Consider the following 27,742-nt stretch of genomic DNA (forward strand, 5'->3'; position numbering starts at 1 on the left):
GACTTACTTTGTTTTACTTAATAAGTTTTTTATCATACACTTATGTCACGGTTATTAGTACTATATGTACACGATTATTTTATTTTTTTGTTATCCATGTCTTTTAAAGATTGACATTTGTGTATAGCCTCTGGGATGACATGATTACACCTGTTTGCATTTGCACACTTATGTAAAACCAACAAGTCTCTACCGCCTTTGAAGAGTATCTGCGATCACTGTGTGTACTGGTCTTGTTTGTAAAGAACATTCAAATAAAAAGATTGGTAAAAAAAACAAACTTAATTGATTTATTATGTTTTACCTGAAAAGTAAGTATCGTATCTCCAGATAAAGGGAGGAAAGACCGAGCAAACCGTTCGGCGGTGAAGCAAGAAAGGAAGACCAAAGGTAAGCGTTGCCGCTGAAAGACATGAAAAAGGACTATGTTTGATTGAAAAGTAAAAACAACTAAGACATTTAGCAGGGGTGAGAGTTTAGGAAGGGCAGCACTGTGGCAGAGGGGTTAGTGCGTATGCCTAACAATACGAAGGTCCTGAGTAATCGTGAGTTCAATCCCGGGCTCGGGATCTTTCTGTGTGGAGTTTGCATGTCCTCCCCGTGACTGCGTGGGTTCCCTCCGGGTACTCCAGCTTCCTCCCACCTCCAAAGACATGCACCCGGGGATAGGTTGATTGGCAACACTAAATTGGCCCTAGTGTGTGAATGTGAGTGTGAATGTTGTCTGTCTATCTGTGTTGGCCCTGCGATGAGGTGGCGACTTGTCCAGGGTGTACACCGCCTTCCGCCCGATTGTAGCTGAGATAGGCTCCAGCACCCCCCGCGACCCCGAAGGGAATAAGGAAATGGATGGATGGATGGAGAGTTTAAGAAGGAGGGAAGTGAGCAGATTGATCCGTATAGCGATAGTTATGAAATTTATATGAGGTAGAAAAGGAGTAGGATTAAATAAGCTCTCCTTCTTCCTACTCCTTTTCGGACATGTTGTAAAGAAACATGATGATATGAATACTGAAATTGTACATGTTCGAAATACCCTTCATTGGTTGATTGGCTGTAAACATGTCCACACTGATGGAGAAGTACTGATGAGTTCCGACCATGTGCCCGCCAAACTGTTGCGTGACGTAACGTGCGCGTGCATCAGTGGGCGGGGCTTACCAGAGCTACGGTTTGCTTTCCTCTAATTAGCAGCCCGAGCGCGCCGGGGGACCTCAGTGGAGCGTCCTGTGCACGGCGTGAAGGCACCCGGGGGCCTCATTCGCCTACCTGATATCTTCTACGCACTTGAGGACGAAGAAGGAGATTTTTTTTGGGTGATGCTCGGCGCGCCATCTTGCTCCGAGCTGAGCAAAATAAGTGTTGGTTTTTTTTCGCAGTTTTTGTGAAGTGTCCCAAGGGGGAGTCCACACTCCTTCCTGGCGTCTCGGCTGAGGGTCCTCGGCTGTCATCCCGCACCCAAGAGAGGACCTCAAAGTTTGCAGCCACGATGATGTCCTACATCAAACAACCGCATTACACCATGAACGGCTTAAATTTGCCCGGCCCTGGCATGGATATGCTGCACACCACTGTTGCATATCCTTGTAAGTATAACTCAATTTTTTTTTTATTTCATTCGTTTGTTTGTTTGAAATATTTTTGCGTAACTTTAGCGGGTAAACAAAAGAGGCTGACACACACCACCGTGCCTAAATATAAATGATAAATGATAAATATACTTATTTAAATGTATTTACACTTTTTAGAAATGACACTAGTGACTCATGTTTAAACAGACAATAAGTTGTTTTGAGAGAACTTTTTAATGGACTTTATTAAAATGTTCATATTCTAAAAATAGAGTTACTAAAAAGGTGCAAACGTGCGTAATGTAAGGGGAACATGTTGAAAAGTTGATGCTGATAACACAGAGATGACATGCAGGCTGTTTTTACCCCCCTTTAAATATATTTATAACTTGCAACCATACTGCATTGGTTTTAGGATATTTGAATACCCAATTGAAGTATACAAAATGTTATTGCAGTAATACATTATAATTTCTTATGTGACTTAAGTGGATGTTTACATTTCTATAGACTTAGAGCTATATGGGTGTCAACACTTTTTTTCCACTGAGGGCTACAGACTATACAAATCAATGTATGCAAGGGCCATTTTCATATTTTTAACTGTTTACTCTTGCATTTCTCTTTGTATGTTGTTGTTTGTTTTTTTTAAATAGTCTTTTTAGAAAACTCTCCACATGCTGGAAGTGGCCCCCCGGGCCACAAAAAAAAAAAAAAAAAAAAAATGTAAACGTTGGGGAAAAACAGTATATCAATCCAAAATGTAAGGACAAAAAGTTAAGCTGTTGAAATGTTGTTTTTTTTGGAGGTGGGTGGGTTTAGACATACGTTTCGAAATCAATAGTATTTTCTGCATTTAGTACATTTTTTAAATAAACACAAAAACACAAAAATTGGGGGAGAAATAGATCCAAAATTCAAAATATAAAGAGATAAAGTTACATTGCTTAGTTTTTTGTCTTTTGTCAAAATGCCCCTGGCATCTTTAGATTTTTCAGTATTTATTAGTGTTTTATCAATTTAATTGTAATATTTATTTTATATTTGTATTTATTTATTTATGTGTTTAATATGTATACAAATATATTTATTTAAGTATTTTTTAAATGTATTTATGATGACCTTTATGCTTAAGCGAATCTTGTCATTGTTATATTGGTAAAGCAGGGGTGTTCAAAGCACAGCCCTGGAAGGCATGCATGGCCCACAGTTATTTTTTATGGCTCTAGAATACTACAATTGTTTGCAAAAAATATATATCAAATATCTCTCCCCCCCTTTCATCTTTGGATGTGTTCAGTAATTATTATTGTATTTTATCAATATTTTATCAATTTTGTATTTATTTATTCATTTTAATTTATTTATCCATCCATCCATCCATTTTCTACCGCTTATTCCCTTCGGGGTCGCGGGGGGCGCTGGAGCCTATTATTTATATTTATCAGAAATATATTTTATAATTTATGGTGACCTCTACGTCTGAGCTAGGGAATTTGGCGTTGCTCGACTAGTAGGCCGGCCGTGCCAGCAATTTAAGGGTTGCAGGTTTAATTTCATCCTCCAATTCCACCATCTTAATCAAGACACTTCACCCACCTTGCTCCAAGTTGCACCTAAGTGTTCAAAGCACACTTAGGTGCTTTGAACTGTATGCCATAAATGGCATACAGTTGTAATGTATTATTTTTTTATGGCCCTAAATTACTACAAACAATGTGCCAAAAAAGAGCTAAAATGCATCAGAGAACTGGTATTGAATTGATTAAGAAGCAACTTAACCAACAGTAAGCAAAATGTGAAGCTAGGCAAACACACCTACACAACGCTAAATATATCTTGTGGTGTACCCCAGGGATCAATACTGGGACCAAATGTGTTCAATCTGTATATAAACATTTGTAAAGTTACAAAATACTTTAAGTTAGTATTATTTGCAGACAAAGTGACTGGGTTTATTTTTTTGTAAGAGAGCACACACAGATGCTAATACAACTAATAACCAAATAAATTAACATATTAAAGAGATGGTTTGACAAAAACAGACTATCAAAAGTGCAAATAGGCAGAGTAGACAGTAATAGAGTAAAAGAAACCAAATTAATAGGTCTAATAATAGATGATAAAATGAACTGGAGGCCCTGCGATGAGGCGGCGACTTGTCCAGGGTGTACCCCGCCTTCCGCTCGAATGCAGCTGCGATAGGCTCCAGCACCCCCCGCCACCCCGAAAGGGACAAGTGGTAGAAAATGGATGGATGGAAAATTAACTGGAAATTTCAACATAAGGTGGCAAGATATACTTTCAGAATAAATCTAAATACTGTACGTTCTGTACCAAAAATCACTCCATATTCTCTACTGCTCACTAGTGTTATCGTATCTGAGTTATTGTAAAGAAATATGGGGAAATAACCACAAAAGTACACTTTATTCACTAACCGTGTTACATTTTTATAAAATGACAATCTTATTATGTTAACTATAACTTATTTAACTATTTAAAGAGAACATTGTTATTTATAATTATGGATTTAAAGTGTGTACAAATTGAGAACAGGAAGTGGACAAATGTGTCAGTAATTATTATGAAATGGAAAATGGGTATATGATTAAATATGCTTTGCTTCTTCCTACTCCTTTTTGGACATGTTGTAATGATAAACTTGAAATGCTGTATGTAATGTGTCATATTGTACCTGTACAGTATGCATGTTAGAAATTAACCTAAACCATAACCATAATACAAAGACACAACATTAAACTGTTGATGTGAAAACCCAAAGCCGACGTTAAGTTTTTCTCAGTATATTGGACTCGTTTTAGCCTTGTGATGCCCCCCGTCTCGTTTGTACTTATTGTAGTATTTTATAAATTGAATTATAGTATTTATTTATGATTTCAGTTTGGACACCTTTACACCTAAGCCAGTCTTGTCATTTCTATCGTGGTATTGCAGGAGTGTTCAAAGCACAACCAGCACAGTATTTACGGCCAGCAGCTATTTTTTTTTACTGGCTTTAGATAAAAAAAACCCAGCAAAAATGGTTTAAAAATTATAATCTCTTAACAAATGTGTTATTTATTGAATTACATACTAATTTACTTTACTTATTTGAAAGGAATGATTAAGTGGCTCAGATTATTGTATGTCAAATCGTAAATTAGATGTGTATTTTTTTCTTCCTCTCCCTAATTTCTACCCCCTCAGGCTAATTTTCAAGACATTCAGATGGCTTGGCATGAAAGCGAGACAAAACCTTCTCCCCAAAACTTCATCACTTGACTTGTTCTGAAACAAACACTGTGAGGTGTTTGGCAACCCCGCCGGACAAATAATCAGAATTTGACTCCGCAAACTAAACTTGAACTAGCAAAGGTTAAGTTTTCACTTGGTCTCTCTCGCTCTTTCTCTCTCTCCCCCACCCCTATCTCTTTCACTCTCTCTCTCTCTGACACCTTGGGTAGAATATTTGTTTATAAAGAGCAAATAGTCCCCCAAAGCAAAGTCACCAGGTTATTTCCAACTGTCTTATTTGTTTCTGCTTCCGACAACAAAGTGTATACTTTCAACTACATCTTTCTTGCAGGGGGACTTTTGGTCATTCTTTGTGTACTCCAAAGTTTTATTTTATTTTATTTTTTTACTCTGCAGCCACACCCAGAAAGCAGCGGAGGGAGCGGACCACCTTCACCAGAACACAACTGGACATCCTGGAGGCTCTGTTTTCCAAGACCCGCTACCCAGACATCTTCATGAGGGAGGAAGTAGCTCTCAAGATCAACTTGCCAGAGTCACGTGTGCAGGTATATGAAATATAGGTGACAGGAAGTGTGGCCAAATTGTGGCCCGGGGGGCTATCTGTGGCTCACAACTTGTTTTATATTGGCCCGGGGCATATTGAAGGCTACAAACATTAAATGAAAACATTTTGTACACTAATAATCCAGTTTCAATACTATTTTCAATTTAGTGATGATCAATCTATGCGAAAACGTCTGAGCATAAAGTCTAATAATTTAAATATTCCAGTAGTATAATTACAATGAATAAATAAAACAGCAAGAATGGAGAAACAAAGAGCAAAAACTCATATTTTACAAAAAATACCCAGTGCATATTTTGATTTTGCTGTAATAATTATAGTATTTTTTTTTATCAATGGTGAAAATAATCAAATAATAAAACTATTTAAAAAATGGTAATAATAATGGTCTAATATTAATATCCCCCCACCCCCAAAAAAAATAAAAAATACATATTTTCATATACTGAATACAATTAAATCTGATAAATACTTGTAAAATATGTATTTATGTTGTCATTATCAGTGGGTACGGAAAGTATTTGGACCCCTTTTAAATGTATCACTCTTTGTTTCATTGAAACCATTTGATGAAATCAAAAAAGTGCATTTTATTTCTCATTTTATACCCCCATTTTGATAGAAAAAAGCTGAAATGTAGACATTTTTGTAAACGTATTAAAAATAAAATCTAAAAAATCACGTACATATTCGTACGTATTCAGACCCTTTGCTCAATACTTTATTGATGCACCTTTGGCAGCAATTACAGCCTCAAGCCTTTTTGAATATGATGCAACAAGCTTGGCACACCTATCTTTGGGCAGTTTTGCCCATTACTTTTTGCAGCACCTGTCAAGCTCCATCAGTTTGGATGGGAAGGGTTGCAAATCATATTTAACTACACAAATCAAAATACTGTAGACTAAAATTAGCAAAACAAACAGAAAAGAGGAAATATTCAATTTTTGGTGTGTTTTATGCATGTTTTTAAATATTTGTATAGAGTATGCATTTTGCCTATGTGTTCAGACATTGGGAACAATGATAGTCTAATTAAATGCAGTACTAATTAAATCATAGTTAATTATTAATTTGATAACAAATCAAATAACTAATTATTATACAAATTATTACAGTAAATAATTAAAAGATAAACAATAATAAGTACAAAACTACACAAAACTAAATATACTGAAATCAGTAATGTAAACTTAAAGAAGAAATATGTTTTAAATTATATTTAGGGTGTGTTATGTGTTTATTTATTACATTAACATTTTGACATTTTTTCATAATCATATATGCATTTTTGCCTACATGTCCAAATATTAGGGACAATGCTAGTCTAATTTATAATACTAGTTGATTCATAATTATTCAATCATTCAACAATAAATAATATAATGATTTAATAAACAAATTATTACAATTAAATACCATGCTAGTCCAATTTATAATACCAGTTGATTCATGAGTATTTAATAATTTGACAATAAATTAAATAATGAATTATTACACACATTATTACAATTAAATGCTAAAAAAAATAACAATTATAATTAAAAATAGTTACATACAGTATACAAATCAAAATATACTCAAATGAATAGTATACATTGAGAAGAAGACATTTTAATTAATATAAGTAAGTATATATTTATTAAGTTTTAAATATTACATTTTTCATGATTGTATAGAATATGCATTTTTGAATATGTAGCTATGGGACAAATATAAATATAAATATATGATATATATATTATTTGCTTATTAAGTTTTAGTTATGAAGTTTTGAATATTTATTTTTCACTTATATTTACAAACATAATCTCCGTAAAAACAATTGAGATTGTAATTTATATTGTTTTCTTATATCATGTAAAATACAATACCATTTTTTAGTATGTCATTTTTCTAAATAGTTTAACAGTCAGCTATTAGGTCTGGGAAGTCTGGATCACGCTCCTCATTTCACATTTCAACATTTACGGAGCATGGCTTGAAGTACAAATGATTACCGTACAAGGAATAACAATATTTATATGACGGTTCTATTTGTGCATCCAGGTGTGGTTCAAAAACCGCCGTGCCAAGTGCCGCCAGCAGCAGCAGCAGAGCAATGGCCAGTCTAAACCCCGCCCCCCAAAGAAGAAGGCCTCGCCGGTGCAGGAGCCCACCATCCCAGATCCCGTCCCCAACCCGTCCGGCTCATTCAGCCCCTCGCCGGTCCAGGTAGGGCCCAGCCTGGCCCAGGGTTCCGGTGGCGGAAACACGGCCGTGTCCATCTGGAGCCCGGCCATCTCGCCCCTCCCTGATCCCCTGGCCTCCTCCACCGCCCCCTGCATGCAGAGGCCCTCACCATACCCCATGAGCTACGGCCAGCCGTCTGCCTACAGCCAAGGCTACGCCAGCACCACTTCTTACTTCACGGGTCTGGACTGCAGCGCCTACCTGTCCCCCATGCACTCGCAGTTGTCGGGGACCGGGGGCGCCCTCAGCCCCATCACCGTGCCCTCCATGGGGGGCTCCCTCAGCCAGTCACCGGCCTCTCTTTCTTCACAGGGCTACAGCACCGCCTCCTCCTTGGGCTTCACCTCTGTTGACTGCCTGGACTACAAGGACCAGCAGGCCTGGAAACTGGGCTTCACCACAATGGACTGCCTGGACCATAAGGACCAAAACTCCTGGAAGTTCCAGGTCCTCTAGAGAAGCTACGCCTCTTGGCATGCGTATATTGTTAGTTGCCAGGCGTGCGGCTTTCATGTTTGTATGAGTTTGATGTTACTTTAAAAAGGCCGCCATTTTAGAGGAGACGTTCACCTGAATACATTTGGACAACAAACGCCTTTCAAGAGTTTGTAGAAAAAGACTGCACATAGAGACACAGCTCTATGCTATTTTATTTATTTTGACTTATTTCTTTGGTTTGATGTCATTTGCTTGATGTTCTTAAGCGTTTGTGTTCAGTACTACAGCCAGTGTTAGCATTTAGCGGACCTTCTGTTTTAGCTGTGTGTCATATTAAAGCCATTTATTCTGGACACGTTTGTGCACTGATAATCCTTCAGAGATTTAAAACCGTACAGTACACCCGGAGTGGTTATGTGCTGATAGACAAAATATTAGATACAGTGCAACATGTTCAACCAAATACTGATATCGATCCGATACAATATCAGCACGAATTATACATACGTTTTACTTATTTTGTAGTGTGGAACGTTAGAAAAGGCTTGATCAGGTGATATGTTGGAACTGCATGCTGGTTTTATTCAGATAGTCTAAAATGGACTGTAAAGGCTACTAATTAGTTGTATTTACACTTCTGAGTCTCATTTGCAAGTACGATATGCACTCATTTCAGTTTGTCATAGGTGTGTTGCCATAGTCAGGAAGTAGTTTTTGCCATTAAGCTGAATTTGCCAGTCTTTTGTTGAAAGTGTACAATGTACTATCGCCAATGCTAAATAGTAGCATATAGTACAGTATAGTCAATGTAAATTAGCATCGTGCTAAAGACATTTCTCTTATGCTGAAATGTCACTGAGAAGTTTTTTTGAATCTCATGTAAGGTACATACATGACAAACTTTATTTGTGTATGTTCAGTTTTACACTGTTTTGAAGTTAGGACTCTTAAAAGGCTCTCAAATGAAAGACAACCTGAAGAGACGTTAGCGGGAACAGAACAGACTGCTTTTATCTGAGTTCTTATATCGGAGATTTTAGATAGAGCCTGATAGAATGCTGCAGGCTGTTTTTTTGCTGATATCAAACTGATGTCATTATTGGTTGAAGTGCCCGCTTGTGTCGACGCGGTCGACCATTTTTGCTGACATAAAATCTGAGACCCAAAGTGGTCTTTTCTATGAAAGTCGACCAACACGTGGAGTCTAGGTCCCACGTGTTCTTTTTGTCACTAAAAAGGGCCCTTTTAAGTTGACTTAATTATTTTTTTTAATGTTATCTATGGATTTTAAGTTAACAAAACCTCAATCTACGGTAGTATCTACACCAAATCACTATACATTGAAAAACGGTACCACTTCTATTTTTGTAGTTCAATTCTGGCGACTGAGCTGCCATTTTATTTTAATCATAATATGTACAGCTTTTTTTTGTTTTTGTTTTGTAGATTGAAAAACAATACCACTATTATTTGTATGGTAAAATTGTTGTTATTGAGCTGCCGTTATTTTTTTTTTTACCATAAAATTTACGGGTCGTTTATACAGTGCATTGTAAAATGGTAAAACGTACCACTTTTATTTTGACAATAAAATTCTGCCAAGTGAGCTGGCAGGTTGTTGTTTTTTTACTGTAAAATTAATGGTTGTTTTTACAGTGCACTGCTGTAAATGGAAAAACGATACCAATGTTATTTTTACTGTAAAATTCTGATGATTGAGCTGGCAGTTTGTTTTTTAACCGTAGAATCTACAAGTTGTTGTTTTTACAGTGCATTTCTGTAAATACAAAAACAGGACCACTTTTATTTTTACAGTAAAATTCTGGTGATTGAACTGACTGTTTTTTACCGTAAAAACAAATGTACAGTTGTTTGTTTTACAGCGAATAACTGTAAATACGAAAAAAAACCACCCTTTTATCGCATTTTTAAGGTGAAATTCTGCCGATTGAACTGTATATTTTTTTACTGACTTGTTCGAGCGCTTTTGTCAACATAAACGGGCCTATGTTGGTCCACACATTTTATGTCACAGATTCCTCAACTAACAAAGGTTAAAATGTTATTTTTAAGATTGTTCACCAGCGTAAGAAAGATTAGCGCAAATCATGGTCGACGTTATTTTACCGTTATTAGCGCAAATCATTGTCAGAGTTATTTTATCGCTTATGTTGACGCAGATTAGTGGGATGTTAATTTATTCTGCTGTATAAAACTAATTTGCTTTGTCAGCTATAACACACATGTTTTGTTCATATAGTTTAGCATATTTATAGCATAACATTGGATTGGTTTTACCATTATTAAATGTGTTAAAAAAGGCCCCAACATTTAGACTTGCTCGTACAGTTTGTGACAAAGAAGCGCTTCCAGATTGAGGTGGACTTTAGTCATAAGGCTGGCATGGTGCTTCACTTGGTCCGTCTTGGTTATTTTAGTTGATCTCATGCTGGTAGTGTCCCAATCCTCTTAGCCTCCCTTCAGCAATGCCCTAAGTGAATTAGTTGGGATTATTGCCCTATCTTCCACTCTTTCTGTCTCTCATCCATCCTTGTCACCCCCTCGCCTTCCTTTCTTGGCCGGGATTTTTTTTCCTTCTCGTCTATCTTTGGCTTTCCTTCATGTCCCATTTTAATGTCCGTTCTTCTGATTACATGCTTGATATGTTAGCTGACTGCAATCTCATGCTTCCATTCATTTTTCATTTAATTTACCATATATCAAGCCCAGTGGTTTGTCTACTTTCAGTCCTTTACAACAATCCCATACTGCGAGTCGTAAAATTTGGTAATCCCGGCATGACCCCATTACTGCCACGCAATCATCAAATTCATACAAGAACATTTGCAGCAAGTGTGTGTGCTGTTGTGTGTTCCATCCATCCTTACAGTTTTAATTGTTTGGAAATATTTCATATTATTTGTTTAAAAGGCATTGATCTGTTGTTCATTTAAAATATGACATATATGGAGTAGCTGCAAACAGATACTTGATGTAACCTTGTGTTATATATAAATAATAAAAGCAATTTCTATTTGTTGCTTTGTAGTATTTTGATGATAAACTGCAAGTAGAGAAGTGGAGAGGCAGCACTCCAAAGCACTCCACACTGACCTAATCCCACTCTGCGCACACTGTAATCCCACCGCCCTCCCTCCCTTTGGTGTGATTGGTTAATCCCTGCATCTGTGCATCCTGATTGGTTAACCTCTCAGAGAGGGCACAGCACATTTGTAATCCCACTGCCACCACACAGGGACAGACATTTGTGCTATAATCCCCGGGAGGAGCAGATGTGATGGGGGAGGGATGCTGCTGTGCATAACAGGAGGAACTTTGTGTGTGTGTGTGTGAGCGTGTGTGTGTGTGTGTGTGTGTGTGTGTGTGTGTGTGTGTGTGAGAAGCACGAATCATGTTGGAAAAACAACAACATGTATCTTTTGCACTATTAAACCCAGTTAATGGCCTAAACTGTTTAAAATGTTCTCATTTGAATATTTCATCATCAAAAATGCATTCAAAATATCAATTTCTGCTGCTAGTCTTTCTTGGCTGGTTAGCAGTCACACTCAACTATAATGCATTTTACAGGGTCTCACTAAAGTCTGGACACTATAAAAAAAAACAAAAAACATTGCATTTTTTTGTTATATACATACACTATATTGCCAAAAGTATTTGGCCACTTGCCTTGACTCACATATGAACTTGAAGTGCCATCCCGTTCCTAACACATAGGGTTCAATATGATGTCGGTCCACCTTTTGCAGCTACTATAGCTTCAACTCTTCTGGGAAGGCTGTCCACAAGGTTGCGGAGTGTGTAAAATTCTTCAAAAGCGCATTGGTGAGGTCACACACTGATGTTGGTCGAGAAGGCCTTGCTCTCAGTGTCTGTTCTAATTCATCCCAAAAGTGTTCTATCGGGTTCAGGTCAGGACTCTGTGCAGGCCAGTCAAGTTCATCAACACCAGACTCTGTCATCCATGTCTTTATGGACCTTGCTTTGTGCACTGATGACAGTCATGTTGGAAGAGGAAGGGGCCCGCTCCAAACTGTTCCCACAAGGTTGGGAGCATGGAATTGTCCAATATGTTTTAGTATCCTGGATCATTCAAAGTTCCCTTCACTGGAACTAAGGGGCCAAGCCCAACTACTGAAAAACAACCCCACACTATAATTCCTCCTCCACCAAATTTCACACTCGGCACAATGCAGTCCGAAATGTTCTGTTCTCCTGGCAACCTCCAAACCCAGAATATTTAGGAGCGAGGAAATTTCACGACTGGATTTGTTGCACAGGTGGCATCCGATGACAGTCTCACGCTGGAAATCACAGAGCTCCTGAGCGCGACCCTTTCTTTCACAAATGTTTGTAGAAATCAGTCTCCATGCCTAAGTGCTTGATTTTATACACCTGTGGCCGGGCCAAGTGATTAGGACACCAGATTCTGATCATTTGGAAGGGTGGCCAAATACTTTTGGCAATATAGTGTATAATATAAATACATACGAGAGAATTGGTCATTATTATAATTTTTTTTTTTTTTTTACGAAATCACTTTATTTGTATCATTATATATAATATCCAAATGATGTAATTATTTTTTTAATTTTATGTAATTACAATTACTTTCCAAATAATTAAATATTTTGTTTACTATTTCCCATTTTTTAAATTTATTATAAATTCAATTGAATGAAATTGGAATACAGGAATGTATGTCTGGCCTACTGTATATTGTTTGTATAAAGTATGTCCAAACATTAGGGACACCATGTAGATAATATAATAACATCAAAACAAAACAAAACATTTTGTATTAATTTAATGTATAATATACAGTGGATATAGATAAATAATTTCATTTGAAAAATGTTATTAAAACAATATTCATTATCAATTTTTGTCTTCATATGTAATATTTTATTTATTTATTAAATGTTTTAGGTTATCTGCTTAAAATTATTCTTTTCAAGAAAGGCATTATTTAATTAGTTATACATTCTATTAACATTTTTGTGTGTATACGGTATTTCCACACGTTAGGGACACAATGTAGGTAAGCAACAATGCAATATAATAACAACAACACAATCACATGTTATCCAATTAAAAATACATTTAAATATGTATTTAGTATATAATATTAATAAAAAATAAATAATTAATACATATTTATTAGTCACTCAATGTATTTAATTATTTTAATGTCTTTTTTTTGTTTTATTAATGCAATTAAATATAATATTTTCATTTATTTACTAAGCGCTTTTATTTTTTAAATGATTTAATTTTAATTACTTTTAGGTGATTATGTATTTAATTTGCTACTTATCAATTCATTAGTTATTAAATCAATATATGTCCAGACTTTAGAGGCACACTGTTCACGAGCAATAGTGTAATATAATAACAAAAATAATATGACAGGACTATGTAGTGTAAAGTATTTCACAAAAGAAAGTACACTCGTCACGATTAAGCAACATTAGAGTAGTCATTGTGCAGCTTGTATAGCGGTATTTTATTTATCATATGCAATAAAAAATATTCTCTAAACAACATGACACAAGTGATTATAGCAAGTTAATTGTGGTACTGACTGCATGAGTGCTGGGGAGCTGCGGTTCATTGAGGGAAACATATATTCCAACGTACTGTGACACTCTGAAGCAGTCAACTGTCAGGTTTCCAACAAGACAAGGTACCTACCTGAGTAAGCTGAAGTTGATAAAGTGGTCAAGCATGTCTCCTCCACACCTGAAGTAAATGTTTGTAATAAGAAAATAATAGCTAAACATATACATAGTGGTTAGAGTGTCCGCCCTGAGATCGGTAGGTCGTGAGTTCAAACCCCGGCCGAGTCATACCAAAGACTATAAAAATGGACCCATTACCTCCCTGCTTGGCACTCGGCATCAAGGGTTGGAATTGGGGGTTAAATAACCAAAAATGATTCCCGGGCGTGGCCACCGCTGCTGCCCACTGCTCCCCTCACCTCCCAGGGGGTGATCAAGGGTGATGGGTCAAATGCAGAGAATAATTTCGCCACACCTAGTGTGTGTGTGACAGTCATTGGTACTTTAACTTTAACTTTACTTAGTATTTTCATCATCAAGCTGAGTCTATACTGCCACTTGCTGGCCAGTAGAGGTTCTGGACAGATGGAAGATTTTGCCTGGAGCCCCATGACTCATGATGAAATTGGAGAAAAGATCCTCCTCTCTGCTTTGGGCAATTGGGAAACACAAAAAAAGGTAGGATAAAATATTTTTTTTATATAATCTTGGCATGCATATAATAACAGCGACGTGCAACATGCAGTGACGTCAATTCTGCCAAAAGCAGCATTTTTAATGCAGCCTTTTTAATGCAGCCAGTCTGATCTGTCGGTGAGTGTCAGATGTACCTAATGATATAAATGGCAAATCGATATACATTTTTAGAAAGTTTTTTTCAAAATAGATTGGTTGGCCCCCGGCCAAATTCTTTGAACCCAATGTGGTACCAGAGTCAAAAAGTTTGGGAATCCCTGTAATAAACGCTTGTTATTTTCGGCTTGCTTCTCTGTTTCCGCCATACTGTTTTATGTTTCTTGTTAGTGAACTTTATGATGATGACTAACTTTGAGTGCATCTTCATTTCAATGACTATCATGTTAATCTACATTTTTATCTGATCCTAATTATTCTGCCCTCTGTTGAAGGTTTCTAACTGAACCAACCTATGCAGCGAGCTAAACAATTGCAACGGCCCAAGAAATAATAAAAACAGGTTTTTTGTCTGGAGACCATTTAGTTTCAATTTTGTAAAACTGCAAAACAAATACAATACATGTATTAGTATTTGTATTTATGTACAGACGGAAAATTGCATTTTAACGAAAACATTTCAACAAACCGAACAAGATTTCCCAAAGTAAAATACAAAGTGTTTGGATGTAAACACTTGCAGCGCTGCTCTCAAAATGGCTAAATTAGAGGGGTTCGGATGTTTCTACATTTCCTACAATGCATTGCTATTGGCCATATTAGAAGGCTTTGCTTGTATCACGCCCCTTGTTGCTGATCATTCAAGGAGTGATACTAATAATGCCGACAATGTGTAAGATTGTCAACTACCACAATTGAGGTGGGAGAGATATTACTAGCTTTTATCACATTCCTATGCTGTTGCAAGTTTTCTTGATGCTATGTACGTTTGTAACTTGTCTAAGTGTGCTATGGCTATGAGGTTTTTTTTCATTGGCCTCAGTCTGGACTCCCTCCCTGGTGTCCAGCCTTTGACTGAATATTTTTTTACTCTCAAAGAACTTTGATAGTAGTTGTATTGATTAAAAGTAGTACTCACTTCTTCCATCCGGACTTTAGCCTCCACATACAAAAAAATAAACCCGAAGCGACATGAGAACATAGTTCCCCCAATTCTGCTTTACAGTAACAGTGGGCTCAGATGACATTATATTAGTTATCCGTGATTATCTATGGTGTCAAATTTGAATCAGATAGTTTGAGAGTCCATTACTCTAGTCTGGCTTGACGACAAGATGTCCACTCAGTTTATAAAGATAAACATCAACGTCACAAACCCATACACAGACAAAACGGTCATAGCTTTATAGACTGTTATAATTTTGAAAGGCCTTCAAGGTGGCTGGTTTGAAAAATTAAGTAATTCCCAAAGTCTGGGTATGAGACATCAGGGAAGATGTTGTGTTCTCGGCTCCACCCAGACTTGTTGATCTTGTACGGATTATTGCATCAAATTACGGCTGATTTCGCCGTATAACGACAGAGGGACTTCTTATCTAATGACTCACAGTATTTCTACACCGTATCACAGCCGGTGCAATGTTATTTTCCACTGAATAGTTCTGAAATATTCACTCACATATGCGGTCCTCTCCAAGGTTTCTCATAGTCATTCACATCGACGTCCCATTGGGGTTGTGAGTTTTTTCTTGCCCTTATGTGGGCTCTGTACCGTGGATGTCGTTGTTGCTTGTGCAGCCCTTTGAGACACTTGTGATTTAGGGCTACATAAATAAACATTGATTGATGGTATGCACAAATTAAGAAAGAGCTGCTTGCTATTGTTTATGGCTGTGAGAAGTTCCACCAATATTTTTATTTATAAAATGTCTTGTTTGAGGGTGACCACAAAGTATTTTTAATAACCCTTACACCAGGCTCCCACGAGGCTTCAGAGGATGCTACTTAAACTACAAAGATACAGTCTTAAAGTCACCTATTGGCCCGTTAAAGAACTTCATATTGCAGATGCATTGAGTCGACCATTCCTCAATGAGCAGAAAGAAGATCTGTTGGAGAAGGATTTAGAAGTGAATATGTTCAGACTTCAGCTACCCATATCAGAAGAAAAACTGCAGAAGCTCAGAAGCAGTCCCAGAAATGCAGTTGCTGAAAGACATTACGCTGGAGGGTTGGCCAAATGAAAAAAGTGCAGTATTGATCTCTTACCGATCTCTTTCATTTTAAAGGATCTTAGTTGCTACTGTGTGTATTATTTCTCTAAATTCCCAGAAATTGCAAAATTTAGAGACGCGACCTGTCACTCTGAAATCAATGTTTGCAAGGCATGGCGTTCCTGATGTGGTCATCTCAGATAATGGTCCTCAGTATGCCAGTGCTGAGTTCAAGGACTATGCAGGAAACGTGAAATTCAAACATAACATATCTAGCACTGGTCACACTCAGCCAAATGGTCAAGCAGAAAAGGACTGTACAGACAATCAAAAATCTACTGAAAAAAGTCAGAGAGTAACGGCAACTCCTACATTTCACTACTGGAGTATCGCAACACACCACTGGAAGGTGTGGGATTATCAACGGCACAGCTGCTGATGGGACGACATCCATCCATCCATTTTCTACCGCTTGTCCCTTTTTGGGGTTGCAGGGGGTGCTGGAGCCAATCTCGGCTGCATTCGGGCGGTAGGCGGGGTACACCCTGGACAAGTCGCCACTTCATCACAGGGCCAACACAGATAGACAGATAACATTCACACTCACATTCACACACTAGGGCCAATTTAGTGTTGCCAATCAACCCATCCCCAGGTGCATGTCTTTGGAGGTGGGAGGAAGCCGGAGTACCCGGAGGGAACCCACGCAGTGACGAGGAGAACATGCAAACTCCACACAGAAAGACCCCGAGCCCGAGGATTGAACCCAGGACCTTTGTATTGTAAGGCACAAGCACTAACCCTTGTGCCACCATCTTGACAGCTGAAAGGAAATCTCCCAACCTCCACCTCACTGCTTACACTAGAGGGAGCTGTTTGTGTACAAAGTCAGATAAGAAGCAAGAGAAGCAAAAACTTGTAATTTGACCGGCAAACTAGGAAACTCTCTGACCTGGAGGCAGTTGAAAATGTAAGGATGCAAAGAGGAGAGATGTGGCAGCCAGCAGTGGTCATTATGGAACATGAGCAGCCGAGATCGTTTGTTGTCCGTAAACCAGACGAAAGACTGTACAGGAGAAAAACAAAATATCTGCGGAAAACAAAAGAAAAATTATTTCCTGCCACCAGTGATCCGCACATAGTTAGTACAAACACTGGTGGGTAATCTGAAACATTCTCAAATAACACCAGATGTGGTAGACAAGTTAGAATACCTGCTAAATACAGAGAGGGTGAGTAGTCACACAAAACAAAGGTATAGTGTTTGTTTGTTTGAGTGTTGTGGTGACAGATGTTTGTACTAACATTGTCATAATTTGTTTTATTTACACTAGCAGTTTGTAATAGTTTCAGGGACAAGCGATAGAAAATCAATCAATCAATCAATCAATGTTTATTTATATAGCCCTAAATCACAAGTGTCTCAAAAGGCTGCACAAGCCACAACGACATCCTCGGTACAGAGCCCACATAAGGGCAAGGAAAACTCACCCCAGTGGGACGTCGATGTGAATGACTATGAGAAACCTTGGAGAGGACCGCATATGTGGGTAAACCCCCCCCCCCCCCCCCCATAGGGGAGACCGAAAGCAATGGATGTCGAGTGGGTCTGACATAATATTGTGAAAGTCCAGTCCATAGTGGATCCAACACATCAGCGAAAGTCCAGTCCACAGTGGATCCAACACAACAGTGAGAGTCCAGTCCATAGTGGGGCCATCAGGAAACCATCCCGAGCAGAGACTGGTCAGCAGCGCAGAGATGTCCCCAACCGAAAATGGATGGATGGATGGCATACTTATTTGGGTATTTGTTAAAAGAGAAAAATGTTTAAGCAGTTGGGCACACTTTTAAGGAATAAGCTAACTTGATCCTCATGCATAGTTAATGAAGAAAAAAAGATGCATAAAAAGGGGGATGTGATGTAATAGGTTTATAAACCTTACAGGTAACCGTAGAAGAGCTGGATTACGGCTGTCGCAAAAACGAGACTTGAGTAGGTGTTTGCATCACATGGCTGTAGGTTTTAGACAGTGAATAAAGACTTCTAAAAGATACTCGATCGTCACGCCTCTTATATACAACATTTACCACACTGTGAAACACTCCCTGTCACTTTTCATGGACAAACCCTAAAAATAAAAACAGCCAGGTGGTCTCCCTTTCATGCATTTTGAAAATGTTTAACTTTTTCACATTAACAGTTGTTGGCTACAAAAATGAAGTTGGCATTTTAGACGTGTGATAAAGACATCATTGTTTTCTGTATGATTTATGAGCGGTAATTATTAGCACCTATTGGTCTACGGTGCATCCGGAAAATATCCACGGCGCTTCACTCTTTCCACATTGTATTTTGTTACAGCCTTATTCCAAAATGGAATAAATTAATTGTTGTCCTCAATTGTATACACAAGACCCCATAATGACAATTTGATTTGATTTGATTTTTTTCATTTTGCAAATTTACCAAAAATAAAGAGGAATAGCTGAAAATGATTGCTTTTGATGCACTTTTGGCAGCAATTACAACTTCAAGTATTTTTGAATACGGTTCCACAATACCCCATAATGACAATATGATTTTTTTTTTTAATTCAGCAAATTTACTAAAAATAAAAAAACTACAAAAAATCATCCATCCATCCATTTTCTACCGTTCGTCCCTTTTGGGGTCGCGGTACATAATTATTCACAGCCTTTGCTCAATACTTTGTTGATGTACCTTTGGGAGGAATTATAGCCTCAAGTCTCTTGAATACGATGCCACAAGCTTGGCACACCTATCTTTGGGCAGTTTCGCCATTTCTCTTTACCCATTCTTCTTTGCTGCACCTCTCAAGCTCCCTCAAGTTGGATGAGAAGTGTTGGTTTACATCCAGGATGTCTCTGTACATTGCTGCATTCATCTTTCTCTCTATCTTGACTAGTCTCACAGTTCCTGCGGCTTAACAATATCGACACAGCATGATCCTGCCACCACCATGCTTCACTGTAGGGATGTTATTGGCCTGGTGATAAGCGGTGCGGGTTTTCTCCAAACATGATGTCTGGCATTTTGTTTCTCATGGTCTGAGAGCCTTTCAGGTGCATTTCGGCAAACATTTTACTAAGAAATGGCTTCCGTCTGGCCACTCTACTAAACAGGTCTGATTGGTGGATTGCTGCAGAGATGCTTGTCCTTCTGGAAGGTTCTCCTCTTTACACAGAGGAATGATGTGGTTCTGACTGTGACCATTGAGAGGTGCAGCAAAGAGGAATGGGTAAAGAGAAATGGCAAAACTGCCCAAAGATAGGTGTGCCAAGCTTGTGGCATCGTATTAAAAAAAACTTGAGACTATAATTGCTGCCAAAGGTGCATCAACAGGGCAGCGCGGTACCTGTGCCTCACAATACGAAGGGTTGGGTTTGATCGCCGGGCTCTGGGTCTTTCTGTGTGGAGTTTGCATGTTCTCCCCGTGACTGCGGGGGTTCCCTCCGGGTACTCCGGTTTCGTCCCACCTCCAAAGACATGCACCTGGGGATAGGTTGATTGGCAACACTAAATTGGCTCTAGCGTGTGAATGTGAGTGTGAATGTTGTCTATCTATCTGTGTTGGCCCTGCGAAGAGGTGGCAACTTGTCCAGGGTGTACTCCACATTCTGCCCGAGTGCAGCTGGGATAGGCTCGAACACCCCCGCGACCCTGAGAAAGACAAGCAGTAGAAAATGGCTGGGAATACTTATGTTCATCTGATCTTTTATTTTTAACAAATTAGCTAAAATGTCTAAAAACAATTATGGGGTATTGTCTGTAGAATTACGAGGACAAAAATAAATGTATTCCATTTTGGAGTAAGTACGTAACATAACAAAATGTGGAAAAATTCAAGTGTTTTAAATACTTTCCATATGCACTATACTGTACATATATAGAAGGCACTTGCCGTCGTTTTTAGGTGGCCTCCCTAATTTATTGGTTGTACCCTCCCTGTACCCCTCTACCTCAACATAGTCTGGATCCGCACCTATATTGCTGGAGGCTTTACTGTCTTTTTTAATATCATTGTTCACATAGTTTGATAAGACAAATGTTATTATGTGAAAACTGATCGAAATACGACAATCAAATTAATGAAACAACAACAATAGGGGATGGGCGGATTGTTCCAAATATTGACAGCGGTGCCATCAACACTAACGTAACAAGATCCATATTTTTTAGTTATATTCTAAGTTTATTGCCACAAATGTATGTTTTTGTCAAGTTGTTGATATTGCTCATTTTGATAGTGTTATGTTTATATATTATATGTCCTGTGATAAACTGGCCCCCAGTCAGCTAGGATTGGCTCCAGCTCAACAGGCTGTGACCCTGTCCAAAATGTGGCACGCAGAATATTGTCGAAATAAAATCACACAAAAAAACAACAACAAAAAAGTGAAAAACATAGAAAACTTTAAAGAAATTATGAAAAAAAAAAAGTAATGTTATGAGAAAAAGATGACATTTTGATAGTTATCATATAGTTTGTCACCAATGACACAAAGCTGACACAAATGTGTGTCTTTAAATACATATGTCTGTTTTTTTTTACAAAATAACAAATACAAAAATGGCCCTCAGATGCTTTGACTTTTCAGTAAAGTATGCCCCTTGGTGGAAAAGGTTTGCAACGCTCTACCCCAGGGGTGTCAAACATACGATCCGGCCCGCGAACTGCTTTTATCCGGTCCGCGGGATGAGTTTGCCAAGTATAAAAATGAGCCGAAATTTTTGAATGAAAGAAACAGCTGTTCTAAATGTGTCCACTAGATGTCGCAATAGCAATTATTTGTATCTTTGTAGATTATGCTACATCCATCCATCCATCTTCTACCGCTTATTCCCTTCGGGGTTGCGGGGGGCGCTGGAGCCTATCTCAGCTACAATCGTATACATAAATAACATCCTGTAATTTGATTTTGATAAATTTTTTTTTAGGCAAGGCAAGGCAACTTTATTTATATAGCGCTTTTCATACACAAGGCAGACTCAAAGTGCTTCACAGACAACAAAGTGAAATGAAAGAAAATAAAAGCAAAATTAAAATGCAGACAATAAAAATAAGAACAGTGCAGACGTTAAAAGTTAAAAGATTAAAAGATTTAGCTGAAAGCTAAGGTGAACATAAAAGTCTTCAGTCTAGTTTTAAAAGTAGTGAGAGTTGGGGAGAGTCTGACATCTTCAGGAAGTTTATTCCAGCTATTTGTTGCATAGTGACTGAATGATGATCTCCCTTGATTTGAGTTTACTCTTGGAACCGCTAACAGATTGGTCTCAGAAGATCTTAGTGATCTAGAGGGCGTATATAGTGGGAGCATATCAGTGATATACTTGGGCCCTAGACCATGTAGTGATTTATATGTGAGCAGGAGGATTTTGAAATCTATTCTCTGATGTACAGGGAGCCAATGTAAGGATTTAAGAATTGGTGTAATGTGCTCACATTTTTTGGTCTTTGTTAGAACTCTAGCAGCAGCGTTCTGAACAAGCTGTAGCTGCCTGACAGTTTTTTTGGGAAGACCTGCAAGGAGACCATTACAATAGTCTAGCCTACTAGACTTATCTTGATAGATTGAAAATTAACACCAATTAGTTGACTGATGAACATTATCACATCATTTATTCAGTATAAATAACGACAAATAAAGATAGAATAATATTAACCGCAACGTGTAAGTGTAAAAAAATAAAACAACAACATTATGATGTGTACATTTTCAGAATGTGCTTGTTCTATTTTTAAACAAAGAAAACTATGGAGTTAAATTACTGCCAAAAGTCCTGTGTGTGTGGACTTTTAACAGTAATTTAACTCCATACAAAACAATCTGAAGTTGTCTTTATATTTAACCCTTGTGTGGTGTTCATATTGTTGTTACTCAGCCAGTGTTCGTGGGTCTGATGGACCCGTTGCATTTTGTGGCTTTTAATGCCTCACAATCAAACACTTTTTTGTTAAAATACTGACTTATCCCAAAAAACATCCGTAATGAAGTGCTTCGAGAGGCTGGTAAAGGAATATATTGTCTCCAGACTTCCCCCCACATTCGACCCATACCAGTTTGCTTATCGCCCTAACCGCTCCACAGAGGATGCCATTTCCTCTGCACTCCACCTGAGCTTAGCACATCTGGCAGGAAAGGACACACACGTGCGGATGTTGTTTCTGGACTTCAACTCTGCATTCAACACCATCATCCCGCAGCACTTGGTGATCAAACTGGCCCCCCTTGGATTCAGTACCCCCCTATGCAACTGGCTGCTTGACTTCCTCACAGACAGACCCCAGTCTGTGAGAGTGGGCAACAACACCTCCAGTGCCATCTCCCTGAGCACCGGCTCCCCCCAAGGCTGCGTCCTGAGTCCGCTGCTGTTCACGTTGATGACTCATGACTGCTGCACCAGGTCCACTACTAACCACATTGTGAAGTACACAACAGTAGTGGGCCTCATCCGTGACAACAACGACATGGACTACAGGGAGGAGGTGAAACATCTGGTTGACTGGTGAAGAACCAACAACCTGGTCCTGAACGTCGACAAGACCAAGGAGATCATTGTCGACTTCAGGAAGCACCAGTCCAGCCACGCTCCACTCTTCATCAACGGCACAGCGTGGAGATAGTAAGCAGCACCAAGTTCCTGGGGGTGCAGATAACTGACAATGACCTGGTCCCTACACACCGGAGCTCTTGTAAAAAGAGCTCAGCAGCGCATGCACTTTTTGCGTCGGATGAAAAGAGCACAGCTCCCTCCCCCCATTCTCACCATATTCTACAGAGGCACTATAGAGACCACCTGCTGACCAACAGCATCTCTGTCTGGACTGGAGCCTGCAATGCCTCAGACTGGAAGTCTCTCCAGAGAGTGGTGAGAACAGCGGAAAAGATCATCAGGACTCCTCTTCCTCCTATCCAGGAGATCGCAAAAAGCTGCTGCCTGACCAGGGCTCAGAAAATCTGCAGAGACTCCTCCCAACCCCACCAAGGACTGTTTTCACTGCTGGACTCTAGAAAGAGGTCCGCAGCCTCCGTAGCAGAACCTCCAGGTTCTGTAACAGCTTCTTCCCTCAGGCCGTAAGACTCTTGAACGCATCATAATAATCCCCTCAATTCCCCCCCAAAATGGATGAACTCGCTGGAATATAAAGACAATATAACATACATCCATAAACGTGGATGCATATGCAAAAGTGCAATATATTTATCTTTACAGTAATTTATTTATTTATATCTGCACCTTATTGGTTTTTTATCCTGCACTGCCAACCAGCTAATGCAACGAAATTTCATTCTTATCTGTACTGTAAAGTTCAAATTTGAACGACAATAAAAAGTAAGTCTAAGTCTAAGACCCACAAACGCTGGCTGAGTAACAACAATATGAACGTTGCATGGAAACTTATCTGCCAGTTTCTGCATCCCACAGGGATTCTTCTTTTGTGTTTCTGCACCTGCGGTTCCCACACAGGGTTGCAACATTGTTTGTCAACACTGTCTGCGCTCATTTTGTCGCACATTTGACCCTCTGATGTTCTGTGTACCTACACTCTGTCCTCCCCGTCTAGGCCTGCTGTGTGTGTGTGTGTGTGTGTGTGTGTGTGTGTGTGTGTGTGTGTGTGTGTGGGCGTGTGGTACACAAAACATCAATTTCCACACTTCTATTAGCCCCGGGTCCAGTGGACCCCGGACATCTTATATGTAATAGAAATGTGTAGGGGGGGTGTATGGTGTGTGTTCATTAAATATGTATTCTGATATGTTCTTCACAGAAAATGAGCCAAAGCCAGTGAGTCTCAGTTTGAAAAATTAATTAATTGTATAATTTTTCTTTTAATAAAAATCGAAAACGGGTCCCACAGACCCGAACACCACACAAGGGTTAAGTTATCGTGCCATGATTTTACCAGTCCGGCCCACTTGGGTGTAGATTTTAATCCATGTGGCCCCTGATCTAAAATGAGTTTGCCACCCCTGCTCTACCCTAATGAGTCATAATACCATTAAACACTACAACAAATTTAATATGTATTTATTTATTTATTTGAATTAGGACAATGCATATTCATCAACATCATAGAGCAACAATGTAAATATGCTGGAGTTATTAGCACAATAGCTAATTTTCATCCGTTGTCCTAATACGTTGTAAGCTCTTCTTTCTTTGTACTTTTTACGTCATTGTCTTTCCCTGCGTTCCATTCTGATTGTAATAAATGATCGACAGTGCAAAGTAAAAAGTATCGGTATATGTGATACCTGCACTTATTTGGTATCGGGTCGATAGGAGAATTGTAGTATCGCCCAGCCCCGCCGTGTGCTAGCAGTATTTGTGGGCGTGTTGACGGATAGCAGTTGCAGCTGACTCAATACTTGCCAAACTGCGGACTGTCCAGCTCACTACTTCCGTGACGCCTGACACGGTAAATCTATACGTTTGATCACTAACAAGCAATAGAGAACTAGAGAAGTTAGCTAAGTAAAAGCGTTAGTCCGATTCAACCGACAAGGTTGCGCCCCCGGCCAGTTAGCTATCTTATTAGCTTTGTGTTAGCTAAAATTAGCTACGAACGTCGCTGCTGTACGTAAGCTCCGTCCTCTATAACAACACTCTTCAACGGAAATATCTTTATAATGTGTCATCACGACCCACGTCGTGTGTTTCGCCATCGAGTTAATTTTATTAAACTAGACAACACAATATTAGTGACAACTTGGCGACCCAGGACACACGTTTACATCCTGGTAACGTTTTGTAATGTGATACACATGTTTAAAAACTTACTGTTGCCCGGTTTGAGAGCTTTTGGGGGCCGTAAACAAGTTACGCAACTACGCAAACTTTAAACAATTGTTCCGTCTTTGTATTCATGGGTGTGGCCGCGTTTCCCTCATCCAAGATATATTTTAATATTATAATGGGCGTGTCATGCAGGATTGAAATGTAGTGGTGACAAAGTGCGGCCCGCCGGCCGTTTGTGGCTCGCAGCTTGTTTTCGATTGGCTCTTGGCACAATTTTTGAAAGTAGTTTGAATTTGTTTTGATAATATAATTCATATTATCAAAATAAATTCAAACTACTTTAATATTTGTCATCAGCGGTCACTTGAACGAGTATGACGATCCTCCTGGTAGGGGTGTATCCCTTTATGGAGGATGCCTGTGCGTGGCTTTGTTTTACGCGGGGACACTGGTGCCTTCTACCGCCATCGCAGCCGTTGTGGTAGTTCTTAAATCTACTGTCTTCCGCCTGCTCCGCCGTTGAGGTCTCCACTGTATCCCTGGCTAGGGGGCAGTCAGGTACTAGGCCGTTGCCAAGGGCCACCTGGGGTAACAGTAGTAAAATAATGGAAATGTCAGTACCTTTGTCACATTTTAACACTGTCTCTGTACTGTTCGTGACGTGTCTTGAATTCATAGACTAGGACAGACGCGTCCATATTGCTAGCAGCTGCTCTTTGGCAGTAGGTTTTGCAGACTAATGGTGTTTGGTTGGTGTGCGTTTTTTAATCCAAACCAAAGCGAAACATAGGAGCTTCTCTTCTCACTTTTTTGATACCAATTCATCTTGTTGTTTTGTTGGCATATAGAGAACATACAAACCCTTTATTTATTAAATCACAATTGTTGAAATTCAACAATTTGGTGCATTTGCAAATAGCTAAAATTATGTATAAAGCAAACTATAACCTGCTGCCCAAGAATGTACAACAATTCTTCTCAACAAAAGAGGAGAAACCTTAGAAGAAAATCTAATTTAAAACATTTGTATGCTCATACAACACTTAAAAACCTTTAGCATATCTGTACGTGGAATTAAATTATGGAATGGATTAACCAAATACATTTAAAAAAGCACCAATATGATTCAGTTTATGAGACTGTTCAAACTACAAGTGTTCACAAAGTACACATAACAAGAATTATGATGAACATCTTGAACCCTTTTTTAAATGTTTTATTATTGAGACAAATATTATTTATGTATTTAATATTTGTTTGCTTACTATAGTATATTAGTTATTTGTTCACTGAGAACAAGGAAATTGGATACATTTGCGATGGTATGAAAAGGGGTAGGATTCAATAAGCTCTGCTTCTTCCTACACCTTTTGGGACGTGCTGTAATGAAACAACTGGAACTGTTTGATGCATTACATTGTACTGTATGCGTGTTCAAAAGAAACTGAATTAGAAACTGAAATGAACTGGTTTAGCTTCCTTTTATGCTCTCTATCTGTTCTAGTAGCAGTACATTGTTGACATCAAAACTCCCACCGGCTCTCGCTGTAAAATTATTTCATGTAACGTAAAAATGCTGCAGTTACATTAGCCACAGCCCAAACATTAACATTATTATATAAACAACAGAAAGTGATATTGTACAAAAAATGTTTTATGTCATAGTACTACAGTATATCGCTGTAACTCAAAGCTACGATATGGAAGTTGCCTTCATTTTAGCCTACCGTGACCAACATTTTGATTTAAATATGTTTTTGTGGGATGTTTGAATTGAGCATAAAGTTGCGTTTCCTCAAAATCGACAGGTCTATGACTAATTTTGAAAACATAAAATAACAATGACTTGCAAATATGGCCCAGGAATTTGTCCAAGGTAACGTCTTTCAACCTTTTGTCACTTAATTGTGTCATTTCCAGCCACACTAAAATTGAATCTTAACTTAGGATGTCCCAATTCAATATTGATATTATTGGATATTGGTTCACCATCAGCATAACACATAAGTACTGTATCCCGTTATATCGGCTCGCATGTAAAATCTCCGATACAAGCAGTACTGTAGTGTTTACTTGTGCAAAGCTGGACAGCCAGTTAACATCTTAATGTACTCCAATAAGCACACAAGGTTGGTCTTTCGTGTATTTAAGTCACATCATTTACAAAAGGTAAACATGGTAGGCTACTATGAACTAGCAGCTACACAACAGCTAAGCACACAACAGCACACAAGCTAAACATAGCTAATTGGTGTTCTCAATTACAGTCTAAAACAGCACATTTGTCAATATAATATCATATAATTATGGCTGCATATTACTTTCAGATGCAAAGTTTCCAAGGCAGGAGGAGCATATTAGAAAGTATCCAGTAACACGTGTCCGCATCATTCCGCTTATTACATCATGATCTTAACTTTAATGAATTATTGTGGCCACTAGGTGTCGCCATAAAAGAATTACCACTCCCCCACAATGTA

General features: G+C 38.6%; 2 protein-coding genes across 3 annotated transcripts in view; both read left to right on the forward strand.

The window, feature by feature from the left end:
* capns1a (calpain, small subunit 1 a) overlaps positions 1–27,742 on the forward strand; it is a 218,874-nt gene that overhangs the window by 166,967 nt on the left and 24,165 nt on the right. Inside the window, exon 1 of one of the 2 annotated variants that reach the window (XM_062048326.1) lies at positions 24,833–24,942. The exons of the other annotated variant lie outside the window; for it this stretch is intronic. The gene's annotated coding sequence lies outside the window, so the exon portion shown is untranslated. Of the gene's footprint in view, positions 1–24,832; positions 24,943–27,742 lie in introns of those variants that run through there. 2 annotated transcript variants of the gene reach the window in all.
* On the forward strand, positions 1,191–11,103 carry crx (cone-rod homeobox). The gene is made up of 3 exons (XM_062048322.1): positions 1,191–1,586; positions 5,226–5,377; positions 7,447–11,103. The coding sequence occupies exons 1-3, from the start codon at positions 1,490–1,492 to the stop codon at positions 8,083–8,085; spliced, it is 888 nt and encodes a 295-aa protein (XP_061904306.1). The 5' UTR covers positions 1,191–1,489; the 3' UTR covers positions 8,086–11,103.

This window comes from Entelurus aequoreus, linkage group LG05 (genome assembly GCF_033978785.1).
Source record: "Entelurus aequoreus isolate RoL-2023_Sb linkage group LG05, RoL_Eaeq_v1.1, whole genome shotgun sequence".
Taxonomy (NCBI): domain Eukaryota; kingdom Metazoa; phylum Chordata; class Actinopteri; order Syngnathiformes; family Syngnathidae; genus Entelurus; species Entelurus aequoreus.